The sequence below is a fragment of the Mandrillus leucophaeus genome, unplaced genomic scaffold, assembly GCF_000951045.1.
Source record: "Mandrillus leucophaeus isolate KB7577 unplaced genomic scaffold, Mleu.le_1.0 Scaffold296, whole genome shotgun sequence".
NCBI lineage: Eukaryota > Metazoa > Chordata > Mammalia > Primates > Cercopithecidae > Mandrillus > Mandrillus leucophaeus.
The window spans coordinates 2,377,352-2,398,721 of NW_012103098.1; the positions used below are offsets into that span (position 1 = coordinate 2,377,352).

The window sequence follows — 21,370 nt, forward strand, 5'->3', positions numbered from 1 at the left end:
GACCTTGGTCATGGTTCCAAGAGCCAAGGATGGAAGATGTCATTTGTAGGGATTTAGTCCGCGAGTGGTGATCACATCTGCTCTGTAAAAAGCTCTCTATGGGAAGCAGTAGAGGAGGCAGGGAGACTCAGGAAGTGGCAATTGCAGGTGTCCAGGTGGGAGAGAGTTGTCCAAACTGGAGAAGTCTCAAAGCCCCTTGTCCAGGAACCTCTCTCTGACCCTCTACCCCACCACAGACTCATTGGGAGGATACAACAAGTGGTCATCATAAGGTACAATCAGAGGATCCCAGAGATGCCTGGCCCAGCTGAAGACAAACTTGAGCACTCATGAAAATAGGAACTGGATTACTCAACTGTACCCCCAGATCCTGGCCCAGGGTATTGTGTTTATCTGCTGAATTGATGGATGGGTACGTGGGTGGATGGGTGGGTGAATTGATGGTTGGATGGATGGATGGATGGATGGATGGACAAATGGAGAGATGGACAGATGGTAGGATGGATGGGTGGACAGATGCATAGTTGGATGATGAATAGGTAGCTGGGGGATGAATGGATGAATGGACAGATGGTCAGAGGGATGGATAGATAGGTTGATGGGTGGATGCATGCATGGTAGAGGAACAGACAGATGGATGAGTGGATGCATGGGTGAACAGATGGTGGAATGGTGAATGGGTGGGTGGGTGGATGAATGGATGGATGGGTGGAGGGATGGGTGGATGGATGGTGGGTAGATGGATGGATAGATGGAAGGGTGGCTGACATCCCCATTTAGATGTGGGCTGTGTCTGCACTGGAGTATTATCTACTTCTAAAGGTCCTGATTGGAGCTCCTGAGCTGGGACCATTTACTTATCTTATGACTTTCCTGGATACTGAAATACATTCAACCCTTCCTGACTTCTCAGAGCCCCTTTCCTTCAGAGTCAGTTCTTTATTTTTCCCCCAAGCTGTCATACATTTGACTCCCTAAAGTTCCAGTCCAACCAACTCTGTCTCTCAGCTGTGTCAGTGGAGAGGCCCAAGAAGTTGCCTTCCTGCTAACCATCCCCTTCTTTGAGCTACCATGGGTCCCAGCTGCCTGTTCCCTGGAGCAGAGGCTCATGAAAGCATGTAGAGGCTGGCAACTGTCTGGTCTCAACCTTGGACTTTATTTTCCCAGCCCCTCCCACAGGCCCCTCTCTGTGCCCAGGTTCCAGATGCCACAAAATCTGGGCCATCCATCCCAACAGGAGCTGGCGTGTCTACTCAAAACAGGTTGGGGACAATGTAGTCGGTGTGGACACCATCAATCAGCCCTTCTCCGTTGTTGTGGACGAACCAGCAGACAACCTTCGTGCCAATGCTGGCATCCTTTCTGTAATCTTTCTGGGAGCCTCTGGGGAAAGAGGAGAGATGCTGCAATACTTGGGGTGGGGAAGATGGGTGCCAGGCTCTCCGACCTGAGATTGAAAAAGGGTGGGAAGTTGGCAATTCTAACAGCCCAGAATTCTTTGGTCAAGAATGAAGTTACATGATTACTCTTTCTCAGAAGCCAAGTTTGGGCTTTTTCTTGATTAGGAAGAGCCTGGTAGGGGCCAAGACCTCAAAGAGAAACAAGGGTACCCCACAGAAGACAAAAGCCCACCAGACTAATGTGCCTGGGCAGCAGGAGCTCCTTCCTCCTCCACCTTGCTGAGCAGGTGAGGGTGTTGGAGAAGTCTCCTCACCTAGTGACAGTCAGCTGATGGTTCTTCACCACCAGTGTGGCATCTGGCTTTGTGGGGTCAGAGCCTGGCCGGATGTCAGAGACTTTAAAGTCAAAGGGTTGGAAGAATTGCCCTGGTAAGAAAAACATTCATGCTGTCAGCCCCTGGCCATTGCCACGGGCAACGTGGCCACTGGCCTTTTAGGGTTTATGCAAGGGCTGAATGGGGTGTTGTGAGCTGGGTACGGGATGGCTAGGAAGGCCTTGTGTATTTCTTTCCCATGCTGCTCTCAGGCCTGAACAGCCTGCAGTCTGAACACTTCATACCCAGCAGCCCATGCGTCTGTGCTGACATCCGGTGACTGTCCACCACGTAGAAGCCTAGAAAGTCACGGTGGACAGGATGTTTCTTCCACACCTGGTGTAGGACGACCACAAAGGTAACCCCATCTCCAAAGGAGACCACCATGTTCTTCTTCCTGTTGATCATCATGGATAGCCTACGAAAGGAGGCCAGAAAGTGGCTGTGGGGCCAGTGGCTGTGACACTGGGCATCTGACTCAAGGGTATCTTGTGTACAAGACACCTGAGGGCCCACAGACTCTAGAAACTATCTCAGGAGTGTTGGAAAGAGGTTGCCTTATGCACACTGTCTCCCCTCTCGTGAGTGGATCCTTGTGTGTCTATAAGTGGGAAAGAGATGGCTGGCCTATGAGTTTGGAGGCCTGTGGTCCAGCCCCAGGTCAGTCACTGACTTCCTGAATGACACTGGGCAGGCTTCACACCTTCTCTGAGCCTCAGTGGGAGACTGTGGGGGATCTGAAGACAAGAGAGCTAAGAAGACGAGCAGCTACAGAAGAGGCAAAAAGGGGCCATTATCACCTAATGCCTTCACCCAACCAGCTGAACTGTGCAGCTACCAATTCTGGCTCTGACAGGGCCCCAGGGTTTGGTTGGGGGCCACTATGGTCACCCTCCCCTGTGGCAGGAGACTGGATTCTGGGGCCTCTGATCTTTCCTGTGACCTCCATGGGTCTCCTGTCCTGGGATTTGTCTAAATCCCTCAAGAACCTCCTTAGACCCTCAGCCTGTAGTCCACATTGGAGACCTTGTAGGGGAGCTTACCCATCCTGCGTGACCGTGACTGTGTCCAGCCAGCTGAAAGTGCTCGGCACGGCCCTGTTCCACAGGGTGATCTTCTCCGTCGTCACCTCCACCTGGAAATCCATCTGAGCATTGGCAATGCCCAGTTTTCCAAAGTAAGTCTTTCTGGTCTTGGAGTCAGGGCTGCTTCTCTTGTCACCGACGATCTGCCCGTTAACTGTGAGGCCTGCCAGAGGGATGGGGCAGGGAGAGAGACCAGCGAGAACTCTGAGTCCAGATTGCCTTTAGGGGTGTGCCTTCCTCTTCAACCAGACTAGCTGAGCTAGGGCAGCAGAGTGGGGGCCACAAGAGAGACCAGGACTTCAGAGCCCAAGCCTGTTGTTTCCTAGACACTCTAGGTTTGGGTCATGCTGGAACATTGTGGGTCTGCCCCTTGCCTGGGCCAGGGAGTGTTGTTCAGAGAAAAACTATTCCCCAGACACAGGCTGGGTCCTACCCTAGGCCCAGGCCGCCCATTCACTCTAATCATCTCCCAATAGTGCTAGCATGCGGGGCTGAGTGAGCCTGTGGCCCTGGGCACTCCCCACCGTCAGGGGTTTCTCTGCATGTGAAGACGATGCCTTACTGGGCAGAGTGAAAACCTGGTCCATGTGCCTACCTGGTGGCACCCAAGCCCTCCCAGGAAGAGCCTCCTGGCCCCGGCCCTAGCCCACAAGCCTCACCTGTGACTGGGTCCTGAATAAGGCGCAGTACGGTGCCTGGGGCTTCATTGATGTTGAAGCAGAGGGCATCGTCTTTCTCTGGAACTTGGATGATGAAGTGGGGATCCCCATCCACTGGTGACACATTAGAGAAGGGGCTGACTCCCGGGGCCTCTCATCATACCTGGGGCCTCCCCCAGCCTTCTGGCCTCCATGGACTCAACTCCAAGACAGGCAGGAGCACATGCCCAAGCCCCTGAGCCTTCCCCAGGAGCAGCCGGGGACTCACCGTAGTAGTAGGGGTTTTGAGGAGGCTGGTAGCTGGCTGCAGATACAAGGAGAGAGGGGGCTGAGCTAAGCAAGTGGCCCTGGGAGGTGCCCGACGACCTCCATGGGCGTTCAGCTCATGTCCCTCCCCTTCCTGCTCTCTAATGCCATTGCCCTCCCACCCCTCAATCTCCTCAGGGCACATTGTCCATCTGCCTGTCCTGGAGAGCTGAGTGAGTAGCCATGGCGGAGGGACACGTGGCAGGGGCAGGCTCTAAGCAGTGGGCGGAGGGGCAGCCGCCAGCATGTACTCACTCAGGTAGGACATCGCGGGGCTCACCGGTGTGGCTGAAAAGAAGCCAAAGGGCAGTCCTGAGCAGGGTCTAGGGGTTCCTTCTCCCCCAGCCCTGTCCTTTCTGCCTGTTTTAGCGCTGCTGGGCCCCAACACTGGCAGATACAGGTGGAGATGTGACCCCAAAGATTAGGCTTTAGAAATGGGGCACATCCAGGGAAGTCCTTTATGGGACTGGTGGCAATAGGATATGATTTTAATGTCGGGGCAGGGCTTTCTGATGTGGCTGAGATGCAAGCCATTAAGTCATCAGCTTCTTGAGTAATGCTTACAGCAAACATCTGCCCCACCCCTGGGCTTCCCACCGCCTAGTTGGGGTGAGTGAGGCGCACGGCTGTCTGTTGCTTCTTAGTAGTAAACACCCACCCATACGTGCACACAGGCACACACATATGCGTGCGCATGCATATATGTACTCACATGCACCGGTACGTTTGTCAGGGCTATTCTGAGGGGAAAGTGATGGCCCAGTCCAAATGTGCCCTGCTTATAGATGGAGGTGGGGCAGGCCAGTAGCGGCTGGGGAGGCCCTGCCTAGTGGCAGGGAGTCTGTGAGGTTCCAGTTTTGTGGAGAGAGAGGCACAGAGGACTGTGATCCCCAGCAATCCCCAGCATGGGCACTGGGGCCAGACTGCCTTGACCTAAGTACCAGCTTGGCCATCTGCTGAGTCTGTGAGCAAATAGACTGAGCAAATTAACCCCTCTGTGCCCCAGTTTCCCCACTGTAAAATGGGGATCATAAAAGGACCCTCTCAGAGGGTTGCTGCGGGATTAATGAAGTATAAACAACTGACATGCTAAATTGCTCATTTTTACAGGTCACAGATACTGTCATACTGCTTGTCTCTCCCTGGGCAAGGGAAGCCACTCCCAATTAACTTACAGGGATCCTCAGGCTCAGAGAGGGGCAGAGTCATGATTTGGCAATAGGGCTGGGCCTGAGCCCAGGTGTCCCAAGTGTGCCCCCATGACTGGGTGTTCTATCTTGCTTGGAAAGGCCTCCTCAGTTCTCTCTTGTCTCCCTTCCATAATGTCCACCCCAGTGGCTGGCTAAAGCTTACCTTCTGCATCTGCAGGTGCAGCGAGGGAGGAAGAGGAGAAATGCATTAGAAGCCACAGGGCACTGGTGAGCAAGGACCAGAGCTGGCTGCTTGGCCAACCAGCCCTAGGCTGTGGGCCTCCCAGCAGCCAGCTGTTCCCCCACTGGGTGTCCCCTGGAACTAGGAGTTCCTGGAAGCCAGAGGCCTGGAAGCCAGAAGCTCTTTGCCTCCCATGTCTTCCAATGCCAATCCCCCACCACCGCACACACACCCTGTGCCTAGGTGCAGTGGGCATTTGGGATCCCCCGTTGAGTAGTGCAGTCTGGGGTCTGGTTGAGGGGTCCCAGCCTCCAGCTCCCAGGGACTCTTCCCCTAACAGTCTCTAGGTGCCTGGTAGTCTGCTCCAGGCCTAACTTTCATATTGGAAGTGCTTCTTCTTGTCTAACTAAGCCCTTCCATGCTGCAGCCTCAGTCCTTTTCCTTGCAATGTCCCCTGAGCAGTGTGCCCCTTTACTCACATCCCTTTAGAGGTGCAGAGGCTCCTATTCACCCCACACCCCACTGTCCATACAGACTGCTTCACGCTGCACCCCACTCTCCCCAGCCCGTGGCCAGTTTTCCTTCAGATGTCCCACTTCAGCAGGTCTGGGTCTCCCCAGCCTGGCCCACTCCTCCACTGGACACTCAGGGATGCTGTCCAGCACAGGGTCCTAGAGGGAGGCCTCCGGGTTCCGGCCTCCATCCCTATCCCCACCTTCCCCAGGCTTGTCGGCGATGGCCCTCTCATCCTCGTTGTCCTCAGGCTTGGTCACCACCATGGAGGTCAGTGGAGTCACAAAGTGATACTTGAGGGACAGGTCCAGGGCCTGGGCCGTGAGGTTCTCCTTCTCCTCGCCATGGGCGTTCTTGCTGTGAGGAGGGGCCAGTCAGGAGGACAGCCTGGAGAGCAACATCCTGTCCGCTTCCCCTGCACTGGAGCGCTGGACGCAGCTGGGGATCCCCACTCCACCTACCCCAGGGTACAGCCCAGTTGGGCTCAGAGAAGACTGGCTCACAACTCCCTGGGGCATGTGAACAAGCTCTGTTTCCTCACTGGGCCTTGGTTTCCCCATGTATAAAACATAAGGGCCGGCTGGGCATGGTGGCTCACACCTGTAATCCCAGCACTTTAGGAGGCTGAGGTGGGTGAATCACCTGAGGTCAGGAGTTCGAGACAAGCCTGGCCAACATGGTGAAACCCCGTCTCTTACTAAAAATGCAAAAATTAGCCAGGCGTGGTGGTGCATGCCTGTAATCCCAGCTACTCGGGAGGCTGAGGCAGGAGAACTGCTTGAACCCAGGAGGCGGAGGTTGTAGTGAGCTGAGATCGCGCCATTGCATTCCAGCCTGGGTGACAGAACGAGACCCCGTCTCAAAAATAAATAAATAAATAAAATGAGGGGCTACAACAGCCACTCGCAATGGTGTCCATGTGCAGAGTACTCAGCTAGATTGTGTACTAAAGGCTTCGCAGGCTAATCCCACCCACACCAACACAACCCTCTCAGTGGGTCAGTGTTGACCCTCAGCTCTGCTCTCTGAACACTGAGGGCTGGGATCCCAGCCTTCAGTTCCGCTCAGTCTCACCACCCCTGGGCCATGCCCAGTGTGGGGAGCAGGGTGCTGAGGACCCCCTTACCCCAGGGCACTCCCAGGCTGCTGGCCACGGAGCTTGCCTGCTTGAGCCTTGGGGCTGCCAGGATGGGGAGTGGCGGCCTGGGGTTCCTTACAGGCTGCTCTACAGACAGTTCCTGGACTGGGCCAAGAAGAGGGCAGCACCGCTGGGACTGCGCACTGGGGTGCCCTTCTGTTGGAGCCCAGCCAGGGGTAGGCACAGGTGGGGGCTGGGGCCCTGCTCACCGCTTCTCCAGCAGCTGCTCGATGGTGAGGTAGGCCCAGAGCCGCTCAATGTAATTCCCGAAGATGTAGTCCCGCTCCTGCAGGGCCTTCTCCATCTCCTTCATGTCCACCTCCTCTGTGAAGGTCAGGTCGTTGGCGGCCTGGGGTGGGGGTGGAAGGAGGCAAGGGGCTGGAGGCCTGGGTGGGTCAGGTTCAGGGGCCACCACTCCTGGACCTTCACGAGGCCAGAGCCCCACCACTGCTGATACCCCATCCCCAGCACATTTCCAGGCCCTGTCCCCACTCACCCCATGGCCCTTCACATCCGCCTTAAAGCTGTTCACGTCCTCACCCACCAGACGCCCAGCCACCACAATCTCAGAGCCGTCATAGAAGTGCTGGTAAGTGTTCTGGGTGAGGCCCAGGATGGCATTCTCGGGGTACTCCATCTCCACGCCTGTCAGCAGTGGGTTGGCCACCTCCTCATAGAAGCCCTGAAGTTCAAACAGGGCCGGTCATCTCAAGCCCCAGGTCAGGCTCCCACCGATGCTGCAGCTGGGCATCCGCGCCCCAGGGCTGGGCCCGTCTTGGCTCCTAATGCTCACTCTGCCTGTCCCTGACTGCGTCCTTTAGTCTGTGGGGGCCGCCCCACCGCAACTCCCTGCTCCCAGGTAGACACAAGGAAGACTAGAAACAACAGTTTTAGAAGTATTTCCTATTAAAAAAAGAAATATGAAAGGACAGAGTTCTTGGCACAAAGAAAGTATTTAAGGAATGTCTATTGGAATGAAAGCAAGAAGGAGAAAAGGAAGTAAAGATAGGCAGATGAGAAGGTGATGTGTACATGAGCGCAGAGATCCGGAGACAGAGGAGGGAAGGGATGGGGTGGCTGCCCTGCAGAGGTGGAGATGCCGTTACCTGCCTAAAGAAGGTAGGTAATTGCCAGATTAGAAGGTGGAGATGCTGTTACCTGCCTAAAGAAGGTAGAAATTGCCAGATCCAGCAAATACAAAGACAGGACATGCAGCTACGCTGAAGGTCAAATAAACAATGAGTAATTTTTTAGTGTAGGTATGTCTGTTATGGGTTGAATAGTGTACTCCTAAAATTCAAACTTATTTGGAGACAGGGTCTACAAAATAAGGTCATGAGTGTGGGCCCCAATCCAATATGATTGATGTCCTTATTAAAAGGGGAGTTGGACACAGACATCCAGAGGGAAGACGTGTGCAGACACAGGGAGAAGACAGCCATTGATAAGCCATGGAGAAAAGGAAAGAGGCCTAGAACAGATCTGCCCTCATAACCCTCAGAAGGAACCAACCCACTGCCACATGGATCTAGGACGTCCAGGCTCTGGAACTGGGAGACAATATGTTTCTCTCATTGAAGCCACTTGGTACTTAGGGATGGCAGCCACAGTACACTAATATGAAGTCCTGTGCAATACTTCGGGCATACTTACACTACAAAAATTCGTTATTTATCAGAAATTCATATTGAACCAGATGTCCTATGTTTGCTCTGATAATCCTACTGAAGAAGCAGGCCTGTTGTGTAGCCCAAGGACAAAATCAGAATCCTTATTGATGGGTAAGAGATAGTCAGAGGTGGATTTTGACCCAAGAGGAAGCTCTTCCTAATAACTAAAACTGTCACCTTATGGAGCAGCTGTCTGAGGAAGTAGTGAGCTCCTTATGCCCAGAAGTGTGCAAGACAAGGTGTACCTGCAACTGCAGATCGGCATCGGAGTCCTCATAAATGCGCCGGGCAAACCCATGGTTCTCCAGGGCCATGTTCTCCAGGAAGTTATAATTCAGATTGTTGCCAAAGCCCAGGTTATACAAGGGGAACTTGCCCCCGATGGCGTTCCGCACATTCTCTTGGATTTTTTCAGGTCTGCTCTCACCTGTTGGAGAAAGGGGTATTTATAGTCCCCAGGGCTGGGGCTGGTCTAGACCAGCTGTGTCTGGGGAGACCGGACTCCTGCACATGCAGAGTTGGTGGAGTCACAACCAGGAGCCCTTGTGGGGCAGATGGTGGAGAGCCCTGGCAAAGAGAGGCAGGACCCTGCCCTTGAGGGAAGGGAGAGGCAGACCACAGGGAACCCAGGGAAGAGCTACCTCAGGTTTTCCAACGAGCCAGCTACAGAGCCAGGAGCAACAGCCAAGTGCTCCAGCCCTAGCTCAAAGCCATGCCCATGCTCCTCACCAACATTGGCATCCCCATCAGTCAGCATGATGACGATGGAGGTGCTCCTCTCCGGGACTCTGTGCTCCTCTCGGGCCTTGTTCAGCATACTGATGCCCCTCAGCAGCCCATCATTGATATTGGTCACTGGGACACAGACAGATAGCACCGTGGGAGGGTGTCCTCAGGGTGCCAGTGTGCAGAAAGACCGGAGCGGAGGAGGCTGGGACAGCCGGCCCCACTCATGTGCCCAAGAACCCTATCTGCCAGCCCATGGTGGTACTCAGCAAACAATGAATGAACCAGCGCGTGAACAAACAAACAACTTCCACTTTCAAATGGGGATGAAAGGGTTGCCAGAAGATGAAAAGCACATGGTGATTGTGAAAGCCCTTTGGCAAACAGTTGGACGGACTCCCAGCCCCTCTTGCTGGGAGGAGAGGGGAGTGTGTAGACATCATGTGTCATATTCCATATGAAACAGGGCCAAGAAGAAGGGTTCTCTGTGGCCTTATCTTGCTGGGACTTGTGAGATACCAGGATCATGGATTAGAAACAGAAAGAATGAGTTTCCCTGGACCACAGAGAAGACAACCGATATCCTGTCTTCAAGCCTGAGGACCATCCACTTCCACCTCTACCCCAGCTCGGATCTTCAGGACCTGAGACCAGCAGAGTCCCTGCCCTAAGAGGGGGGTTGCAGGCTGCTCAGGGACAGAGGGAGGCACCACTAGAGCACATGGGCTCTGGCTCTGCTCTTACTTCCTTTATCCTCCATGCTCTTCACAAACGTCCTGGCCTCCTGGAGGTTCTCGGGCGTGGCCTGGACTAAGTGCTCTTTCCATGTGGACACATCTCCACTGAACAGGATGAAATTCAGATAGTCTTCCTCCTTCATATCGTCCAGGATTCTGAGAAGGGCCTCCTTTGTCTGGAGGAGAGAGAGACAAAGAGCTGGGAGAAGCCGCAGCAGAGAGTGAAGTCCCTTCTCAGCTCAGCAGGCGGTGCAGCCCACGCCATCTGCACCAGCGAGCTCTGCCTGAGGCTTTGCCACAGAAGCGGGCAGAGGCCGTGAGCCTTCTCTTATCCTGTCTCCTTTCTCCTCATTCACCACAAGGATCAGCTTTTTCCACTTAAAAAAAAATCTCCTCTACACCCTACTCCCCCGAGCCCTGGCTGTGCCACTGGGGCTGATTACCTGCTCTAATTTCCGACCAGCCATGGAGCCGCTGATATCAATCACGAAGGCCACATTCTTAGGCACCACTGGAAGGCCTTGCGGTGCAAAGAAGTGCACGAAGTAGCCATTGACTATCTGGAAAGTGAGGAGAGAGATGGAGGCCAGTGTCCTTTTAGCAACACCACATTGACTATTCTTGCAGGTAGAAGTCAGACATTTACTAGCCCAAGAAAAAGACGTTCCTATCCCACCCTCTAGGGGGTGCTGCACCAGGCTCTAGGCCATCAGCGGTCCCATATCCTATAGGAAAACAGCCTTGGGCTGATGACCCAGGGTGATGGCACTAGATGCAGCTGCAGCCTCTCCCCACCAGCCCTCACCCCACCGTGATGATGAATCGGCCAGCCTGGGTACCTGCACGTTGCCAGGAGATTCTCTGTTCACGTCATAGGTGATGGTGAAATCTCCATTGAGGAGGGAGTCTGTACAGGTTGGGCATGAACGCTGTTGGTCTAAGCTGGGCTTGAAGGACACATGGCCCTAAGGGATGGAGATGAAAGACCTTGCTCAGCTCGGCCAGGGCCTGCCCACCGGCAGACCTCAGTCCTTAGCTGAGGGAGCAGAGGTACAGCCTCACAGGGAGGATCCCTTAGCAGCACAGAAGCTAGCAAGAGCTGGAGGCCTGGGCCTCCCTGCCTGCCGGCGGCGTGCTCTGCAGCTCCCAGGACTCACTGGAAGGCACTGTTTACCATTCTCCAGCCGTTCTGAGCACTGCTCTTCCCCTTGGAGATCAGGGCTCCTGGCGGGGCACAGGCCTTGTCTGATTCAGCTTCCAGCTCCCTTTGTCTTGGCCTCACACACCCATTAGCCCAGCCTACCTTGGAGCTCAGCACTGAGAAGCTACTTAGGAAAGGGGTAGCTTCCCATTAAAAGGAATTTCTTGTAGGGTGGTTTGGAATGTTGCTGTGTGGGTGCCAAGAGGAGGGGAGGGAGAAAGGAGGAGAAAGGGGAGAAGGAGGGTCCCTGGGCAGGATGTGGTCCTGCAGAAGCCAGCAGTCCTCTGAGTGTGTGCCCCTCGGGCCTCGCCCTAGAAGTCGTGGATGACTGGTTTGTTGTTTATACAAACATTTATTCACCCACTGTTCACAGCCATTAAGGCCCCTGGAACAGCTGGGAGCCTTGGGGACTGGAGCCAACCAGCCAGCACCAAGAATGAAGTTCTCTTTAGTCTTTCACCCCTCATTGTGGAGTCAGTAGATCTAAATGACTCCCTTGGGCCTCAGCCTCTGGGCCTGTAAAACAGGGAAGATAAGCCCTGCCCTGTCCATTTCCCAAGGGGGAACGGGACCAGGCTTTGTAAATGGCTCCTCTGGTAGGTCATGGTCAGCAGCCCCTGCCCTCAGCATCCTCGCTCCCAACCCCAGTGGGAAAGGAGGGAGGTGATAGTTGAAGATTGATCCCCACCCCCACCCCAACACATGCATGCTTGCAGCAGCTACGCCCTGGGCTGCAGGCTTGTTCTGCTGGGGTCAGTGTTCCTGTCCCCTGCCCCGCCAGGTCTGAGAGACATCTACATCACCTTTTTCCCTGAGAAGGACTTGGTGAGGGCGCTTCCCAGGAGGTCATTGGTGATGAACGAGGCCTCAGCATCCAGCATGCTGATTCCCTGAGGCTCAAAGATGTCTACGTCAATCTGAAATGGCCAAAGTAAGGAGATGCCACTTAGTGACCACAGAGGCCAGTTCCCAGAACAAGGCCAATGGGAATGAGATGGGTCTGCGGTGATGCAGGGACCCTCTGCGACAGTGCTGAGGGCGAAGCCTGGTGTCTGCCACTGGGAAAGTGACCACAGGGGCTTGGAGAAGAGTATGCTGATCCTGAGGTGTTACCACCGCCTGCCATATGCACCCGAAATTCCACCACTGACGCTTTTCCTTTGGCTTTCAGCTTTGAGGTAGGAAAAAATGCCCATGTGCCCAGTGAGAAGCCTTACAGAGGCACTTGCTGGTGTTGCCCTAGAGGGCCCAGCAGGGAATCTGCATCTGTGGAGTCCGTCCCAGCCTCTTCCCCTCGCCCCTAGATGCTGGGGTCAGAACCACTGAATTCCTCCAGCCTTCCCAGCCAAGGGAGGGGGATGCGGTGAGGCAGAACTTTTGCGTTTTTGACCCCCGTCTGAGACTGCCCCATGGGCCAGTTCCTGCATCCCGCTGCTGTCCCCCCAGGGCTGCAGGAGTGGTTGATTACCTCGAAGTGTTTGATCAGTTGCTTAGGCTGGACCTTGAGGTACATCTCGTACTTGCCCTTGTGCCTCTTCAGGAGCTCCTCGTAGGTTAGTTCAAAGGTGACTTTGCTGCCTGCAGCCACGTTGACTGAGACGGTGAACTTCTCCAGCTTCCTCCCAGAGGCCCTGAACAGGGTTCGAGATGGTGACTCCCTCAAAGACTGCAGGAGCCCACCCTTCCGTGGCCCTCGGCCCCAGGCCCAGCCCTTTGGTGAGGGAGATCCCTAACTGTTCTGAGCCTCGCTTGCCTCAGCCTCAACATGAGATAATGGCAAAATCATGGGCACATTTTGCTATAACAATAATAATAGCTGTTGTTGCTGTTTGTAGCCCTGAAAGCCCTTGAATCCCAGACATTCTCCCCAAGGCCTGGGAGTCCATGCTTACTTGACCAAGCCAGCCGTCTTGCCCTGGGATACAGCCTTTTCATACTGCTTCTTGGCAACTTCCTTCTCCTTGACATTCCCAGGGTAGGTAACGCCGTCGATGGTCCTGCAGGGAAAGAGAGTTGGGGGTGGGGGATCACACTGGGCCAGACCGCCGTTCCCGAGCCCAGAGCCAACAGCCATGGTGGTACCCACAAGGTGAAGTTGGTGATGAAGGCTGTCTTGGGCAGCTCCACATCAAAGGAAACCTCCTTGGCTGTGTCTGCACGGTTGACCGCTCTTGTGGTGACAACATTGTGAGCAAAACGGGAGGTCACCTTGGAGTTGATTTTGGTACTGTAGACCTCGACGCCATTGGCCACCTTTGGGGAGGTGGGTGGAGAATCAGCCAGACTGGGACACTCTAGAACCAGGTTTGTAACCCAGCCACCTCCCTTGCAAACTCCCTTGCAGGCTCTGAGGACCCTGCCCGGCACGCAACCCTCATCCTGCAGGTCTCCTACATTGGAAGACTTGGCGGCGTCCCCAGTCTCCATGTTCTGGTGGCCACCATTATTTGGATGCTTGTCCTGCCTCCTCAACTCTACGATCTGTTTACACACCGCTGCAGCCAGTGAGAGCTTGCCCTCCCGGGTCCTGTCACCCTGAGCTCCAGCCATGCCCGGGACACTGGCTCTGGAGCACCTGCCCCTGGCTCTTCCTGCTCATCCTCCACACCTCACACTCCCTCAAGCACACAGCCCAGCCCACCTCCTGGGTCTTTAGGTAATTGCCTCATTCTGTCTCCCAAAAAGGAACGGATTTCCTGTGCCAAGGGAAGTCTCCAGACACCCTCTTTCCAATAGGGGTGTTGGATTTTGAGAGGCTCTAGGGAGGTGTTCCAACCCCTCTCCCTAGGGATATAAAGATGCTTCGTGAGGGTGTGGCAGGGACCGCATCACAGAGCCAGGTACCAGCAAGTGCTAAGGAAGTGTCTGCAGAAGGAAGCGATGCCGGTAAGGGGCCCTCTTGGGCTACATCCTGTGCGGTTGGAGAGGTTGCCATTCTGTGGTGTGCTCTTTCCCAGGAGTCCTGCGCCGTTGGACGCTGCCAGGGCAGGGGGCCGTCAGCTGTTTGCCAGCTGTGAGGAGTCTGCTGTTATGGCCTACACCTTCAGCGGTTGGGCAACCAGCTCCATCCTTCCCTGCCCCACTGGGTCCCACCCCCCGGTGAAAGTTCTCACCCCTTCCGGGAGGCTCCGTTTCTGAAAAAACAAAAACAAACACAAACAGAGAAATCAAGCCAAGGCCAACGCCAAGGCCTCATGGCCTGGGAGGCTCTGGGCTGAGACCAGGGATACAGTGGTGCCCTGCCTCCCACACACCTGAGTGGCCCCTGGACATAGGGCCCTCCAGAGCCACATGTCAGAGTAGGGAGAACTCTGAATAGATGGGGAAACTGAGGCCCAGAGAAGGGCAGGTCTCCAGGTTACCAGGAGAGCAGGGCAGGGGGAACTGAACCCAGAGCTCTCTTCACACCCCACTTGCCCCACCTCATTCTATCTCCCATTCTGCCTTTTCCCTGCCCCCAGGCCCCTTTAGGCCTCCTTCCAGAGTACCCCTACCCCCGCCACACCCCACAGAGCTCAACTCAGTGTTTCGTAGAGGTCACACTCGTCTGAGACTTGAACTTTCATTGCCCCTCAGTGAAGTGCACAGTTCATGGTGCATCACTCTTTTGACAGGTGGGGAAGCTGAGGCCCAGGGAGTTTTAAGAGCCTTCCCAGGGTTAGACAGCAGGTTAGCATAGGCCTCAGCTGGAGCCCAGTTCTCTCAGTGTCCACACTACTACCAGCGGCTTAGTGCCCAGCCCTCTGCCTCCTCTTCACTCCTCTTCTCTCAGAGGCCTTGCCCAGCATGGTGTCTTTGCCCATTCTACACCAAGACCCAGATGGCAAAGAGGGGGCAGACTTACCCCAAGCAGCAGAAAGGGGCTTCTCGGGAAGCCAGAGGCTGCCAAGCCAGAGAGCAGAGCCAAGATGAGACAGGGCCACCACGCAGATGCCATTGCTGAATACTCAGGCCTGGCCCACGCTCCTTATATGAGCAAGCCTGGTGTTTTCCAAGCAGGGTCAGTGACCCGCAGTGGGGGTGGGAGGAGTGGAGGCAGGAAGGGCCTCCGGGAAGCTGGGCATGGGTGGAATGACCGGTCCCTCGATGTGTCTGTCTGACGAAGCCCTGGTGGGTCTTGCCAACAGTGTTGGGGCTTCATTCCTGAGAGACCAGAGGACTTGGAAGAGGCTCCCAGGAAAGCAGAAGCTGTGTGCCAACAAATGGACCCTGGGACTCCCTGTCGTGGGTGATGGAGATGGGGTGTGGGGTTGCATTTAGAGCAAAGGGCATCTCAGCATTGTTGCCTCTTATCCCTACCACTGGGACTGCCTCTCTCTGGCCTCCTGGATTGTAGCCCCTCCCTTCTTGAGGCAGCCAGGGCATGAAACTAGACTGCCACCTGCAGGCTGGGACCTCCACAGTGAAGCCCCTCTCTCACTACCCTTCTATGGCTCCCAAGGCCCCAGGGAAAGGACACACGATGATCCCAGCAGCCCAGCTCTCTCTGTGATCTGACCCCAGCTTGCTTTTCTGAGTTTACTCTCTTGCACCAGCACACCCTCCCCTTCTGCATATATCACATCTTTCATCTCCCTGCCAGCCCCAGTGCCTCCCCTCCAGGACCCTTCCCCCGCCATCCCCTAGAGGACTATGGGACATCCCTGCTCCAAGCCCCAAGTCCCCTGAGGGCCTGCTTTGTCATGACCTTATGTTGAGGTCGGTGTGCTCAGATCTGCCTGCCCCCTCTGCACCCAGAGCTCATGGGGTCTGAACCATGTCATGTTTCCCTCTGTGCTTCCAGGACCCAGCCAGGGACTTGGCTGCCCTCAGCCTTTTGGGGAGTCATTGCCCTAAAAGTCTGTAGTGAGGCTGGGCTCCAGCTTCCACAACAACAGGAACTTTAGAGGCAGGACCTGGTCTCAGTGGGGGCTGGGACCTCCTGAGCCGTCCCAGGACCCTGCCAGCCTAGCCCCTTCAGGGCAGCTGTTGCACGCCCACCATAGCCATGGCTTCTCTGAGCTAAGCTGACCCTGTGACCCTCCCACTGGGCAGCCTACTACTGCATGGAGTAGACAAGGATGGCTGGGTCCAGGACAACTAACTTATGGGGTGTGCAGCAGCCTCAGCTGAAAGCTGTAGTGCTGACTGGGATATGTGCAGAGAGAGTTGTTGGGAGCAGAGGAACTGAGAAGGCAGAAGGCAGAAGGCAGATGCCGCGGGGCAGCGGAAGCCCTGAGGAGGGTATGGTCTAATGGCTGGAAGAGGCAGAAGCCACAGAGCAATGACAGAGAGTTGCCAAATCAGCCAGACACTATGGCTCTTGCCTGTAATCCCAGCTCTTTGGGAGGCTGAGGCTGGAGGATCACCTGGGCCCAGGCGTTTGAGGCTGCAGTGAGCGCTGTGTTCATGCCACTGTGCTCCTGCCTGGGTGACATGATGAGACCCCCGTCTCAAAAAAAAAAAAAAGAGTTTCCAAGCCCGTGAAATGATGGCCAAGTGGCAGATGCTGCCTGTGCTTGGTGTCTGGTGGGGCGGTGCCTGTTTCCCTCAGGCCTCCTGAACCCTTACACCAACCTCACTGGCAGCAGGCACCAAGCTCAGGTCTGATGGAGGCCAAACCCAGCAGGTGCTGGTGCCTGGGTGTGGAGAGAAGACCCCGCAGAGCTGCCATGGCCTCATTTCCTGGTTCCTGGGACGTTTTCAGTCCCGTGGCTGCTGGCACTGGGTGGCCGGCGCTGTTGCCCAATGGCTCCTCCTCACAGACCAGCAGCCGCTTGCAGAGCTTCTCCTGTCCTCTGTCATCTGGACCACTGCCCCATCCCCAAGTGCCTGGAGTTAGTTTGGGGAGAGGGACAACTCGAAATAGGGATTCTGGTGCTGCTCAAACGGCCTCAAGGGATGGCTGGGGACTTGGAGGAACCAGAGTTGTCATGCAGAGTTTAGAATTAGACGGAATCTAAGAGATCTTTGGGTTCACCCCCTTTCCATTCTACAGGAGAGGGAGATGAGGCCCCCATTGGGCAGGCCTTGCCAAGCGTGACCCTGACAGCTGGCAGCTCACAGCTCTTCCTGGAGAACCCCAGGATACCTGGGAAGGTGGGCTGGCCGCCCCACAGCCTGCTGCTAGGGGCTCTGTGTTCCCAGGCCTGGGGCAGCCTTTGAGCTCAGCATTGGTGTTATTGATCCAGGCCCTCAAAACCAGTCTTTGTTCTACCTGGTCCCTTGAGAGCCTCATTTGTAGTGGAAACCGGACAGAAACTAGCAGAGAAAGAGCAGAAAGCCTCTGGGAAGCAGTGGTGGAGGCCTGTTTGCGTTCACACTCAGAGCTCTCTAAAGTGTGGCTCACCTCCCTGCACCCGCGACGTTGCGTTTTGACTGGGCCCCAAGGCCAAGCCAAGGGAGGGGCCCTGACGGGGTAATTCCAGGCATTTACGTGAGGAGATGGTAGCGTGCACTCCTGGCCCCCTGAAATCACAGCTTCTGGGCAGGGACTGTCTCTGCCTTTGGAAAATACCAGCCTGGCTGTCAGACATTACAAACCCTCGGCAGGGAAATGGTGTGAGCTTTCTTCCCAGCCTCTGACCTGCTTCTCCTGTCCCTGGATCTGCTGTAACCCCTAAGTCCATCTGAGGGGCAGCATCTTGGGCTGCCTCCCTGCCATCCTCCCTCCCCAAAATCAGCCAGTTCAAGGTGGACATAGTCTCTCTTTAATGGAAGTCATGAGGTGCTTTGACACAAGGAACCAGCTTAGTTAATGAGGTGCAGCCTCAGCAGCAGCTCAGGATGTCGTCCTCCTCCTCTGCCTTGGCCCCAGGGGAGGACAGGCATGCTGGCCAGAGGGCTCAGAAGATGTCGGAGATGATATAGTCAGTGTAGGCACCATCGATGAGTCCAGCCCCATTGTTGTGAATGAACCAGCAGGACACCTTGGCCCCATGCCGTGGGTCCTTGCTGTAGTCCTTTTGCAAACCCCTGTGCAGAGACAAGTAAGCTGGGGTCACCCGTTGGACCAGTAGGGCAGCACCTCCCCAGGAAGCCCACCCATGTGACACCTGGAGGAAGACCCGGAAGAACTGCAAAGTGGCTGAGGGCAGACGTGCTTGGCAGGCAGGCTCACCCACCTGGTGACCGTGAGCCGGCGGTTCTTCACCACCATCGTGGCATCTGGCTTTGTGGGGTCGGAGCCTGGGCGGATGTCAGACACTTCAAAACCAATGGGGTGGAAAAATTGCCCTAGAAAGGCACATTGGAGACGGTGGTTACTGTCTCGGGGACTTGCTCCTGCTCTACACTCAGCAGGTGCCCACTGCCGGCTTAGAGCTTTGCTTAACCACTTTTTTTCCAAGGCTTGACTGTTTCTGCTAAAAGTCCCAGTACGAAAAGCTACCTTTGGTTCACTTGCCGTAGAGAAGTAGATACATTTCTAGGTGGTCCTACCTCCTGTCTTTTAAAACGGGATCTGTCTGGGGAGAGAGGTTTGAGGGGCAGGTGCCCATAGAGAGCAGTGTCTATAGAAAGGCCACACAGGAGCAGTGTGGTCAGTGACCCACCCTACCCACAAGGTCCCTGGGAACCCTCTGGGCCTTTCTTTTTGCGATCAGACCTCTGCCCTTCACTTGCTCCCAGGCTCACTTAAGCGTTTGTTTCACTGTGTGTTTGCTCACAGCCTCACCAAGACAGCCCCTCAGACGGCTCTGCGCCTTTGAGGACACACTGGAGGTGGGCCTGTCCTGGTGCCTAGCTATAGAGCTGACCGGTGGCCCCAGGTCCCACACGTCCTCTGGCTTCAACACCCTGCCCCACAGCCCTGCCAGCCTGGCCAGCCGTACCCAGCAGCCCATGCGTCCGGGCTGACATCCGATGACTGTCCAGCACATAGAAGCCCAGGAAGTCCTGGTGGACGGAACTCCCCTTCCACACTCGGTGCAGAACAACCTCAAAGGTGCCGCCGTCGTCCACAGACACCACCAGGTTCCTCTTCTTGTTGATGGTCACCACCACCCTGCAGAGCCAGGTGGCCGTGAGGGCAAGCGCGGCTGCACTGCATCCCTCTCCATTCGGCTGCCCTTGTCATCTGGGACCCAACCCTTATGACCACGCTCCCACCCCATGGCCTTCATCCCCAGATAGCCGGCTGTTACGTGTTCCACACCCCTTCCACATGTTGCTATTGTGCATAGGGCCCTTGCAATGTGCCAGGCCCTGTGCTAAGTCCTCTATGCAAACTGCATCATTCAGTTCTCACTCTGAGCCTGTGAAGTCTAAGGCTCAGAAAGGTTAAGTAACTTGACCAAGGTGGCACCGCTGGTAAGCAGAGGAGCCAGGACTTGGACTTCAGGCTGTCTAATATCAGAGTCCGTGTTCTCTGACTCCTACTCATCACCTGTGACTTCCACAGCAGACTCTCCCCACCTCTTCCTATAACTCTGCTATCAGCATTGCTACCAGCATTGCCCTGGTGCTCAGCAGAGTTTGCTGAATGAATGAATGAGTAAAGGAAGAAAAAATCATGAGACAATGCAGACTAAGACAGATGCCAAATGAGAAGCCCAGAGAAATCTGGAGTTCAACAGAGGAAGAGAGCAGGAGGGCTGAGGGGAAGAGGTGGCCTCTTTGCTGGGCCTGGGAGGATGAGCTGGCTTTGTTTGGTGGAGACGTGGATGGCATTCAGAGCTAAGATGCGGTGGGAACACAGATGCCATACAGCCCAGAGGACTGGATATGTCTGGACCCAGAGGACATATCCAGGAACCAAGGGAAATGGAGGACTGGGGGGCCCATGGAGACTGACATGTCTGTAGAGGCCACATGGGCGTCACCCACAGACATGGCTCAGGGACGAGGGCCCTGCAGACTCAGACAGCAGCATCCTGGGCCCAGGCCACACCTCCCCCTACTTCTTGCCCAGGCCCTGGCAGATTACCCATCCTGCCGCAGCACAGCCTGGTCCCTCCAGGAAAACACAGGCCCACCAGAGCCGGGGTTCAGCGTAATGTTCTGAGGAGTCACTTCCAACTGAAAGGCCGTGGCAGGGTTTGCGATTCCCAGCCGCCCGAAATACGTGCCGTCATGCTGCCCAGGGCTCCTGGCCTTGTTGCCAATTAGCTGCCCATTCACTGAGAAGCCTGCAGTGGAACAAGAGGGCATCCAGGTTGGGAAGGGGCCTGCCTGCCTTTGTTCAGCAGGATCGTGCCTCCTTCCTAAGAGGCCCCTACGCTCTGCCTGTGCCACTCCGTCTTTGAGAGTCTCCTGCCTCGGGGTCTCCAGGTCTGGTCCTACACACAGCACCACCTCTGCTTCCTCTCCACCCCTCCTGCCATGCCAAATATCCCATACTCAGCTCTTGGTTCTGGGTCTTAACGGAGGTCTTGCCTCCCTGAGGACAGGACCCAGCCTGCTCCTTCTCTGTGGCCCCAGCCCCTAACACAGGGACAGGCTCCCATCACGCTGGAAATGCATTGTGGGATCTCTTCACAGAGGTCTCCACTGACCTGGGCAGCCACAGAGCCCCCTCCCTACTCTCACTCTGCCAACCCAGCACGTCTCATGCTCTGAAATGATCATCTCAAATGTGTTCACCTGTTTGTCTTCCCCTTCCCTAAACTCTATGAAAGCAGGGACTATCTTGGCTCCCACTGCATTCCCAGCCCCTCGTTGGTGCACAACAAACACTTGCAGATGGGCTGAGTGACCAGGGAGGTAGGGGGATGGGAGGGAGCAGGGCTGAGATAAGGAGAGGGAGCCATTCCCCATCACCAAGGCACTGCTGGGAGAGAGGCACTTGGAGGCTCTGCTCAGCCGTGCTTCGTGGGGAAGGTGGGGCAGGACCTTGACATATTTGCAGGACCTAGTATGAAATAAAAAGGAAGGGCCCCTTGTTTAAAAAGTGTTAAGAGTTTCAAGGCGGCAACGGAAGAACATTAAACTGGCCAGGCACGGTGGCTCACACCTGTAATCCCAGCACTTTGGGAGGCTGAGGTGGACAGATCACCTGAGGTCAGGAGTTTGAGACCAGCCAGGTCAACATGGTGAAACCCCATCGCTACTAAACATACAAAAATAAGCCAGTCATGGTGGCATGCCCCTGTAGTCCCAGCTACTCAGGAGGCTGAGGCAAGAGAATCACTTGAACCCAGGAGGCAGAGGTTGCAGTAAGCAGAGATCACACCACTGTACTCCAGCCTGGGTGACAGAGCAAGACTGTCTCA

General features: G+C 55.5%; 2 protein-coding genes across 6 annotated transcripts in view; both read right to left on the reverse strand.

Moving 5' to 3' along the window:
• Positions 1 to 1,135: 1,135 nt before the first annotated feature.
• Positions 1,136 to 15,669, reverse strand: ITIH3 (inter-alpha-trypsin inhibitor heavy chain 3). Of its 2 annotated transcripts, XM_011986196.1 has the most exons (22): positions 15,025 to 15,669; positions 14,294 to 14,314; positions 13,267 to 13,433; positions 13,073 to 13,177; positions 12,649 to 12,811; positions 11,984 to 12,097; positions 10,819 to 10,944; positions 10,423 to 10,539; positions 9,987 to 10,155; positions 9,246 to 9,371; positions 8,762 to 8,943; positions 7,343 to 7,528; positions 7,056 to 7,195; positions 5,911 to 6,065; positions 5,178 to 5,186; positions 4,080 to 4,112; positions 3,787 to 3,822; positions 3,519 to 3,632; positions 2,818 to 3,022; positions 2,020 to 2,192; positions 1,715 to 1,826; positions 1,136 to 1,383 (listed from the first exon to the last, which is right to left on the reverse strand). In XM_011986196.1, the coding sequence occupies exons 1-22, from the start codon at positions 15,115 to 15,117 to the stop codon at positions 1,254 to 1,256; spliced, it is 2,676 nt and encodes an 891-aa protein (XP_011841586.1). In that variant the 5' UTR covers positions 15,118 to 15,669; the 3' UTR covers positions 1,136 to 1,253. The 2 variants fall into 2 exon arrangements, with proteins under 2 accessions (XP_011841586.1, XP_011841587.1); XM_011986197.1 differs by lacking the exon at positions 4,080 to 4,112.
• Positions 15,670 to 17,853: 2,184 nt separating this feature from the next.
• The window catches only part of ITIH1 (inter-alpha-trypsin inhibitor heavy chain 1), a 14,545-nt gene continuing 11,028 nt past the window's right edge, over positions 17,854 to 21,370 (reverse strand). For all 4 annotated transcript variants that reach the window (XM_011986198.1, XM_011986199.1, XM_011986200.1 and 1 more), the window contains 4 exons: positions 20,086 to 20,287; positions 18,992 to 19,164; positions 18,284 to 18,395; positions 17,854 to 18,134 (listed from right to left, as the gene is read on the reverse strand). In XM_011986198.1, the coding sequence (XP_011841588.1) occupies positions 18,005 to 18,134; positions 18,284 to 18,395; positions 18,992 to 19,164; positions 20,086 to 20,287 (617 nt within the window). In that variant the 3' untranslated portion in view covers positions 17,854 to 18,004. The remainder of the gene's footprint in view (positions 18,135 to 18,283; positions 18,396 to 18,991; positions 19,165 to 20,085; positions 20,288 to 21,370) is intronic.

Bases quoted from the DNA above. Each gene is read 5' to 3' on its own strand.
- ITIH3 (XM_011986196.1), bottom strand. From the start codon at position 15,117: ATGGCATCTGCGTGGTGGCCCTGTCTCATCTTGGCTCTGCTCTCTGGC. The intron at 12,098-12,648 runs GTAATCAACCAC...TGGCCATTTCAG, and splicing joins AACTGATCAAACACTTCGAG to ATTGACGTAGACATCTTTGA. The intron at 7,529-8,761 runs GTACACCTTGTC...TTTGAACTTCAG, and splicing joins ATGCCGATCTGCAGTTGCAG to GGCTTCTATGAGGAGGTGGC.